Source organism: Chaetodon trifascialis, chromosome 24 (assembly GCF_039877785.1).
Source record: "Chaetodon trifascialis isolate fChaTrf1 chromosome 24, fChaTrf1.hap1, whole genome shotgun sequence".
NCBI classification, from domain to species: Eukaryota; Metazoa; Chordata; class Actinopteri; order Chaetodontiformes; family Chaetodontidae; genus Chaetodon; species Chaetodon trifascialis.
Genome location: NC_092079.1, coordinates 13,995,486 through 14,004,969, shown reverse-complemented (window position 1 = coordinate 14,004,969; position 9,484 = coordinate 13,995,486). Strand labels below are relative to the sequence as shown.

General features: G+C 46.5%; 1 protein-coding gene and 1 pseudogene across 2 annotated transcripts; one reads left to right on the top strand and one right to left on the bottom strand.

Moving 5' to 3' along the window:
• Nucleotides 1-1,438: 1,438 nt before the first annotated feature.
• LOC139327958 (zinc finger protein OZF-like) lies at nucleotides 1,439-4,778 on the bottom strand. 2 transcript variants are annotated; one of them, XM_070958039.1, is made up of 2 exons: nucleotides 4,250-4,778; nucleotides 1,439-3,772 (listed from the first exon to the last, which is right to left on the bottom strand). In XM_070958039.1, exons 1-2 carry the CDS (start codon nucleotides 4,419-4,421, stop codon nucleotides 2,451-2,453), a joined length of 1,494 nt encoding a protein of 497 aa, XP_070814140.1. In that variant the 5' UTR covers nucleotides 4,422-4,778; the 3' UTR covers nucleotides 1,439-2,450. The 2 variants fall into 2 exon arrangements, with proteins under 2 accessions (XP_070814140.1, XP_070814141.1); XM_070958040.1 differs by having other exon boundaries at nucleotides 3,932-4,541.
• Nucleotides 4,758-9,484, top strand: part of LOC139351961 (pro-opiomelanocortin-like) — a 7,062-nt pseudogene continuing 2,335 nt past the window's right edge.

Sequence of the window (9,484 nt, the reverse complement as noted above, 5' to 3'; positions counted from 1 at the left end):
GCGAACACTTCGTTTAAGTTCGCTCGTTAGCTTCTGCGCTGCACGGGCGTTAGCATAGATGCTATTTAAGCTAGCAAGCAACGGACGCAGTTTGTGTGTGTTTGTGTGTGTGTGTGTGTGTGGCCGTTGAGCCTCCGACTGACCTCATAACTCACGACGAACTTCTCCACGTCTTCCTGTTGTTTTCTTTCTGTTGTTTTTCTCCACAATTCGTTAGAAAAACAGCTTCTCGCAGAGCCGCCATGACACGCGCCATTTTCCGCTCAAACTAGCGTTTGCGTCCAAGGTCGAAGGTCGACCACGGCCACGCCCCCACCCCACCCCCTTTTTTTTTTAACTGAAACACAGATAACAAACAAAAACATCAGGCTTCATTTGCATATCCGCCAGGGGATGAACGTTAAACGGCGTCACGCACTCTCAGTTTGAGGTTCAGTTTTTGCACAAACACGCTTCGACATGTGACTGACGGACGAGCTCTCTGCCTCCTGAGCCACAGCCGTCTCTCTCCTTTGAAAAGGAAATTTAAATGTCCACCATGTGTCTCACGGACATGTGGACAGACTGTATATGTCTCTTTAAACAACCCTCTGACATCAGCCGTTTCCAGACAGACCGACATTAAACTGCCTCTTCTTCTTCTTCTTCTTCTTCTTCTTCTTCTTCTTCTCCTCCACCGTTTTGGGACGGTCTCACATAAACTCACCTTCTCTTTATCCCAGTTATTTTTATTATTTCAAAACTGTTTAAATTCTGTTATATATAATTTCATTTTACTGTCGTTTTGATGATTACTGTTATTTCATCATTCTTCTTCTTAGTATTATGATGCTTCTTGTCATCAGTGTTTTTCATAAAGTTTTAGCCGGTGGTGGTCTCCAGTATAATAACCCCTTGCCTTTATCTCTCTGCTCCTGCGGAGGACGACGATCACCAGCAACAGGCAGGACTCAAACCAGCCTCTTCATCATCAGCCGCAGCTCTTCCCACCTCGCCACCGGATCCTCTTCATGCTTGGACCTGGTCTCTGAGCGCTTTGGACTCTTCACTCTGAGCGTGGACCTTCAAAAGTCAGCCGGCTTCATAAGATTCAAACACACGACCTTTGACTCCTGAGCCGTCCTCCTTCAGCCTGAGCTACAGGAGCAGACAGCAGCAGGTTGTCTCGAGGACAGTTTCACTTCTTCCTTTGGACACCAGCCTTCAAAAACCACACACTCGTGACGCCTGAGTGACGCTGGGACGCTGAGACACTGGGACACTGGGACTTTCATCTGGGAGTTGAACTTCAGAGTTGATTGATGTGTTCTGATTGGTTTGTAGATTTAATTAGCACTAATGCCTTTCGAGCAGTCTTAGCGTAGCATTCATCAGCTAGCAGAAATGCACCAATGAACTCTTCTTCCACTTTTAGAAAACTTCAATTATGACTCCGACTCACATTGTGTTCAACTTTATTTGAAAGTGTACAATTGCACAATTTGACTGGAGGACAAAACACCCACAACGTCCCCACTGGACAGGCTGATGGACATGAAACCCTCGTGGTTGAATCGTGAGCGAAAGTCATTCATTCAGAAATGAATTCAAAACAACACATTTTGTCCAAAGTGACATAAAAGACTTTTGTCTCATTTTAATCAGTTTTGAAGCAACAAACACGTGAGACTGAAAAGTTCCTGGTGTCAGGAATCAGTTCATGAAAAAGGACAACAAATACAACTTAGTGAAGGATAAATAAACATATCCGTGAATTAACTCAACCTCTAACACAACAATGTAAACAGACGACAATCAAATGAGGTCGATAATAAACAAACCCTTTCACACACTCAGCACACAGATCTCAGACTTGTCTCACTCTGTCAAGTCACCATCATTCACCAACACATCATCATTTCCGGTAACCAAACTGGCATCACGCTCTTATTGTGAAAGTCCAACATGTGCTACTTCTGGTGACAATGAGCGTTAAACATCAGCAATAAAAACGCTTCTTTAAACTAGTTCAGCCTCATTTCAGCGCAGCGCCAACGCCCCTAAACTGTACCTGAAGCAGATAACGAACAAACAAGCGTAATTAGAGTTAAACATGACATATTTACACTCAACGTGCAGGACAGGTGAGCTCGGTGGCCATCGAGCAGGCGTGGACACAGAAGTTCGAGGTCTGGTCTCCTCCACTGGAAGAACAACCAACTGTTGCATCGGAAGTGAAACATTTTCTACTAAAAATATGATTCGGTTCAAATCAGCGAATGAAGTTAGAAACAGAGTTTTTGGTGGAGTCCAGCCTCCAGGAACAATCCACTCCAGCTGCCTGTTCTTTAAAAAACAAATTATCGTCTCACTGGTGAAACACATCAAACACAGAGCCGCTTACGACTGAGTGACAAAATAAAGCAGATCAAAATAAAAGCACAATTAAATGATGTGTTTTAGAGTCTGGATCACAGCTTTGAACCAAGTCTTGTCCTCAGAGCTTCAGTCCTGCTGGAAGAAACCGTCTCAACAAGCGTCTCTGCGGCTTCTTTATTTCCTCTGCTCTCACCAACACACTCGTGATGGTCGATATGAGCGATCTGAGTGAATCTTTCACCACAAACGGAGCAGCCGAAAGGTTTCTCCCCCGTGTGAATCCTCATGTGCGCCATCATATGTCCTCTCTGCTGAAAAGTCTTCTCACAAACGGAGCAGCTGAAACGTTTTCCCTCTGAATGAAGTCTCATGTGATTCCTTAAGGAGCCCTTCAGGTCGAATCTTTTCCCACAAACGGAGCAGCCGAAAGGTTTCTCTCCTGTGTGGACCGTCGAGTGTCTTTTCAGATTGTACTTCTGTCCGAATCTTAAACCACAGACAGAGCAGCTGAAGGGTTTCTCTCCTGTGTGGAATCTCATGTGTTCTCTCTGACTTTCCTTATGTTTGAATCCTTTCCCGCAGATGGAGCAACTGAAGGGTTTCTCTCCTGTGTGGACAGTCGAGTGTCGTCTCAGATGTGGCTTTTGTCTGAATCTTAAACCACAAACAGAACAACTGAAGGGTTTCTCTCCTGTGTGAATCCTCATGTGCCTCATAAAATTTCCTCTCCACGGAAAGGTTTTCTTACAAACTGAGCAGCTGAAATATTTTCCCTCTGAATGAAAAATCACGTGATTCATTAAGGATTTCTTATGTTGGTATCTTTTCCCACAAACTGAGCAACCAAACGGTTTCTCTGCTGTTTGGACTCCACTGTGGTCAAAGCTTGAAGCACATTCAGAGGAGCTGAATGATGTTTGTCCAGTGTTACACTTCACATCACTTACAGGTACTTCATTGTTCTGCAGAGGCTTTAAACCTGACTGAGGTCCTCTGGTCTCCTCCCAGTCACAGCTGTCATCAGTCTCAGGGTCAGAGGACTGAGACGTCTCGTCCTCACTGTCTGCTTCTAAATGTCTGTCTGGATCTGAGCTCCTGGCTGGTTCTGGTCCTCCACAGTCCTCTCCATCAGCTTCTGTCCTCATGTCTTCAGCGTGTCTCTGATGAAGCTGTGAGGACTGAGGTTTCTCTTCATCCTCTTCTTCACTCTTCACAGGGACAGGAGGGACTGTGGACTTGGTGATGTCGGCCTCCTCCGGCCCTGGAAGCTGCTCTCCCTCCTGACTGCTCCACAGTTCCTCCTGTTCCTCTTTAATGTGTGGCAGCTCTGCTGGGTCCTCCTGGTCCAGACGGGGGCTCCAGTCCTGCTGCTCAGGGGGATCCTCTTCTGGACTCGCCGACAGCAGCTGGACGTCTGTGGAGGAGCATCAAACACAAACACACCTTTTAGAAGAAGGTCATTTCCTGTTCGCACTGAAACCACTGACACCTCTGCGTCCTTCAGTGTGAAGACATGTTGCACATTTTGAAGAACAAAGCTGGAAATCAGTTCAAACTCAAAATACAAACATACAGAACAAGTGAAGTTTGTCTCGTCGTCCATCCACCTTCAACTCTTCCATTTTCTAAAAAAGTAACGCAGCTCTCTTTTTGTCGGCTCATCGGATCGAACGGACAGCTGAGACACAGAGTCCACACTGTCTCACTTCAGACTGACCACAACACACAATCTGGACAACGACTGCAGCCTCAACGCAGACGCTCATTTTCCTTCAGACAATGAAGAAGAAAGGAGCCTTTGGAAAGAGCACAGTCTCACACCTTCAGCTCATTTTACGCTCAAGTAACTCAAGTTCAGTTTGCAGTGAGAATAAGCAGCAAAGAGTCAAACCTGCTCTGTGTAAGCGGACTTCAGGCTGGAAAACAGCGTCCAGTAGTTTTCGTTGTCCACAAAGTTCCTCCTCGTACTCTGCTATCGTTCTTCCAAACAGCTCCATTATCTCTTCAGCAGCCGCAGTTAGTCGCTGCTCCACAAAAGCTCTCAGCGTTTGGACTTTAGACATTTTACTGATTCACAGCAGCTTTTCCTGCAGACACACTCCGTTAAACTGTCTGCTCTCTTCGGTCTCTGTCGAAGCTGCTCCCACTCGCACCGTGAGGCCGGGCTCCGTCTACTTCCTGTTAGCAGGCTAGGCTAACTTCCGGTTGCATCGTTGGCAAACAGGAGATGAGTCTGCGGTGAATCATCCCGGAAGTTCACACAAAGTCCACTTCAACACGTTTATCCACACACACAGACTCTGCTGGGTCACTGAGACTGAATCTGATAAAACAACGTGACACAGACGGAAGAAATTAGCATGTTAGCCGCAGGAAGTACCGCTGCCCAGGTACCGTTGATGAATGACGTCACTGCTGACGTCGAAGCCTCGCTGGATCAGGAAGCGGTTCGAGTGTCGACGCGATTTCTGGCCGCAGTGGATCCGCTCACACTTCGTGGGTTAATGTCGGTGATTTGTTGGTTTGTGAGACATGAAGGAGCGTTTCGATGGAGCCTGAGAGGAGGAGAGAGTTTCCCCGCGTGGAAACATTTTGATCTGATCTCTCCTGATAAAACACTTTCAGAAACATTATTACACGTGTTTTGTGTTTGTTGTGCAATGCTCTATATTTTCACTGTCTTTTCTTTTAATCCAAGCTGAAGTGTTTGTTTGTGCTAAAGAACTGGAGTACAACAACAACAACAACAACAACAACAACAACAACAACAACAACAACAACAACAACAGCTCATCCATGCTGAGGCGTTTTGTGCTTTGCGTGGAAACAATGAATGAGGTTGGACTCAGCACATCTTCAGCTCCTGAACAAAAATAAAGTCCTTCAGTCGCGGTCAGATCCATTACCTCGTTAACACAGTGCAACAGGTTGAAAACAACTGTTCTCCTGTTCATCATTAGTTATTCAAACGTCGACAAAATGATTTACTGATCAACATTTGACAAGTAATATTAGAGTCCACTGTATTGTCATGTTACGCACCCACAATAAACAACAATATACATTTCATTTCGATGAATGAATACATGAACGATACCTGAATTGATTTCTTTTTCTGGACAGTCATTCCCATGATGCACTGCTGCAGAACAGTCTTGAGTGGATTGAAAATACGCTCACCGGGCCACAGGGCTGTGGCCTCGGTGCAGCACGACGACAGCGCGCACAAACCTGCTGAATGCTAACAGACGTTTCTTCACAGGTGATGCAGCTGCACCTGGACGTCAGTACTCAGGCGTGTGGGGGGGGGGCGTCTGAGCACCCAGCAGCACTTGTTCACCACATGCTGGAGGACTCCAAGTCACAGCTCCTGAAAATACATGAATGGACACATTGCGTTTTAGTTTCTCAGCTCTAAATACAACCAATAAGAGGATGGCGTGCTTACCTGTGAGTGGCGACACCTGTGCACCACCTTCACCTTCAGCTCTCAGGAGTTCAGGAGTTCCGCTTCATCTGGATTTAAAGACACTGTGTGCATTTTGGGGGCACAGGTGTCACATACAGAGCAAATAGTTACCTGCCGTGAGTACAAAAACACACCTGCACATTAAATTACATGAAGTCTCTGATCATCAAAGAGGAACTGGACGAGTCCTCAGGCAGGGGCTGATGGGATTTACTGACTGAAATGAGGAGTGGAGGGAGTGAAAGTGTATAATGTATAAATATACTTCATAACAAGTCAAAGTGCTGCACTGAAACCTGGAGTGAAGGTTTATTTCTGCTACATTCAGTTTCTAAAACTGGATTTGTTCCATTCACAAACAGTCTGCACACACTGCCTGTGACCAGCAGGGGGCACTGTGGTGACACCGCTGTCTCACACACACACACACACACACACACACACAGAGTTTGTACTGTGTACTTGCACTCTGGGATATGCAGTATTTGCCTGCATTATGTAGTTTAACAGCATGTTTCATTGTTCTCTGCTGTGCATAACTCTTGTTTTTGACTTTCACTTTGTTCACTCGAGCGTCTCATGTTGTCCTTCTTGTCCACTGCAAGGTCACTCTTCTGTGTCCGCTGTCAGTCAGCTCGTCAGGACGGAGACTGCCGTCGTTTCCAAACTGGAGCGTTTTCTCGTTCTCGCTTCATGTGTGGTTTCAGCTGCTCGACGGTTCGGATGGTCCGTCTCCTCTTTACAAAGCTTTGTGTTGTTCAGCCTTCAATCGTCTGCTCTATCGTCCCTTTGCCGACTCGAACATCAGCAGCGGCGACACGACGTTCAGAGTCAGACTGACTTTGGTGGCAGCGGCTGGTGGATGAAGAGCTTCCTCTTCTGATAATGTGTCTTTGCCTTGAGTGCAGCTCATCCAACTGTTGCTCCATCAGGCCATTACCTCCTTCCTCCTCAGCGAACGTGAGTGGGTGTTTGCGTAATGGCTTGAATGGAGCTTCAAGGCTGTGACATCGGTCTAATGGGTTCGTATTTACCCGTCTGCCTCCAGAAGCTGCTCAATTTGTTCCATTAGACAAAAAAAGAGCCCTTCAGAGAAATGACCTTATGACTGACATGAATTGGAAAAGCTTCAGTTAAGCTGTAGAAGCAGAAATAAAGAAACCTTTTGAGATAATCTCTCCACTCAAAGCGCCGTTGTTCAGCGCAACGTGACGTGGAAGCAGGGACGTTACAAACGAAGCGTTCACTGACTATTATTTGGAAGTAAAAAGAGAAAAGATATTTGTTTCAGAGATACATTTTACACCAAAATACTACAAAACATCACCAAACGACAAAAAAAGCAAAACATTTTGTGCTTTTATTGTTAATATTACGAGTGAGAGCACAAACGGAGGTGGTTTCGCTCAGGAGAAGCTGGATGGACCACGGGGCGTCTTCACTGAAGACACTATTCCTGTCCTGGTGGCCGAGTGGCTCCACATAGAAGTGGAGCTCTGAGGAAAACCTTGTCGTGAGGCCTGGATGAAGAGCTCTAAAAAGAGGTTCCTGGTGGGCAAAGAGCCTTAAAGAAGACGTCTTCCTGGACATCGTGCCTTTGGGAGACGGTCAAGGTCAGTGCAGGACCTTAAGCAAAGGCGCCTCGTGGACACGGGCTGCTTGTTTGGGGACGTAGAGCTCTAAAGAAAAGCTCTGCGTCCACAAACGAACGCAAAGCTCAAAGAGTAGAAGACACTGAGCAAATGTGACAGCTTAAAGAGACGTTCCTGGAGGACGTGGAGCCTCCGTGGACACCAGGATTCGTTCAGATGAAGAACTTTGACGAGAGGCTGCTTTAGGATCTCGAGCCTTAAAGAGAAGCTCTGATATAAAGTCTTGAAAAGGGCGTCCTTGTGGACACTGAGGACTCCCTGGTTAACAAGTTGACACAGGGCCTTTAGAAGACTTCTATGGACATTTGGGCCTTTAAGAGGGGCTCCTGGTGGACATTTTTGGTAGATGTAGACCATTGAAGAGTGTTGTAGAGCCTTAAAGAAAACTCAGTGGACGTGTCGGCTTCAGGAAAACTTCTGCGCTGACATGGAGCCTTGAAAATGTCTCAGAGGACATCGAGGCTTGAAAATGTCTCAGAAGACGTCGAGGCTTGAAAATGTCTCAGAGGACATCGAGGCTTGAAAATGTCTCAGAGGACGTCGAGGCTTGAAAAATGTCTCAGAGGACGTCGAGGCTTGAAAATGTCTCAGAGGACGTCGAGGCTTGATGAGAACTCCTTGGAGGACACGGAGCCTTAGCGGTTCCAGGTGGACGTATTAGTCCTCACCTGTCCGCGGTGGTCCGTTAAATGAGATAAACCCTGCGCAGGACAAAGAGAAGGTGTGTGTGTGTGTGTGTGTGTGTGTGTAACTGTACACCCTGACCCGCAGGTTTGAATCCCGTCTCCTCTCCCATGACGACATGTCGGCTCCGTGTTAATCTGCCAAATCTGCCCGCTGACATTTAACAGGCGGCGGCAGCGAAGTGGAGAACAAAGGTTCATGTGCTGTTTGATACGCTGCTTTCATCCCGGGAAAAGCTCGTATCTCCACTTTTTCATTCTCATTCGTCTGTGTTTGGACGTTTTTAACTCAGTTAAAGGCTGATGGAGGTCCACACCGCGTCCACTGTCCACCAGAGTCCACAGTCCACCAGCGTCCACTGTCCACCAGAGTCCACAGTCCACCAGCGTCCACTGTCCACCAGAGTCCAGAGAAAAGCTGAAAACCGACAAAGCGGATAAAACATGACATCACAGTAAAAGTACACACACAGAAATTACTTAATTAACTTAATGTTCATCCTGAAGAAGAACAAACGACAAGGAGAGAAGTTCAGCTCTGTGTGTGTGTGTGTGTGTGTGTGTGTGTGTGTGTGTGTGTGTGCGTGTGTGTGTGTGGGGGGGCCTTTAATTGATTGTCCATTTTCATGCAGCTGTGTGTTTACAAGCATGAATGAACGTTGCTGATGACATCGTTATCTGTGTGTGTGTGTGTGTGTGTGTGTGTTTGTGTGTGTGTGTGTGCGTGTGTGTTTGTGTGCGTGTGTGTTTGTGTGCGTGTCCTTGGCTGACAGACTATAAAAGTTGACCTCACTCTCGGAGCGACAGGAGAGGAGATAAACGAGAGAATCTCCATCGGACGGGCGAACGACAGGAAAACACCAACAATAAGAGGAAGACGAGGACGGACGAAGACACAGAGACAGAGAGGGACAGACAGGTCAGTGTGGTGACAATCTGCATTATTATTTTCATTATTGTTTTTATTATTGATTTTAGAAAGCCAATTCTTTGAGAGCACTGAACTGACGGAGTCGACCAATCAAGTCGATCCTGAAAGGACGAAAATCTTTGAAAACCAAAATCTGAGTTTTTGAGTGAATTTCCATCAAAGAGGAAAAATCTTTGAAACGTCACAAAGATGAAAGAGTCTGAGAGAGAGAGAGAGAGAGAGAGAGAGAGAGAGAGAGAGAGAGAGACAGAGAGAGAGAGAGACAGAGAGAGAGAGACAGAGAGAGAGAGAGACAGAGAGAGAGAGGAGAGAGAGAGAGACAGAGAGAGAGAGAGAGAGAGAGACAGAGAGAGAGAGAGAGACAGAGAGAGAGAGAGAGAGAGAGAGAGAA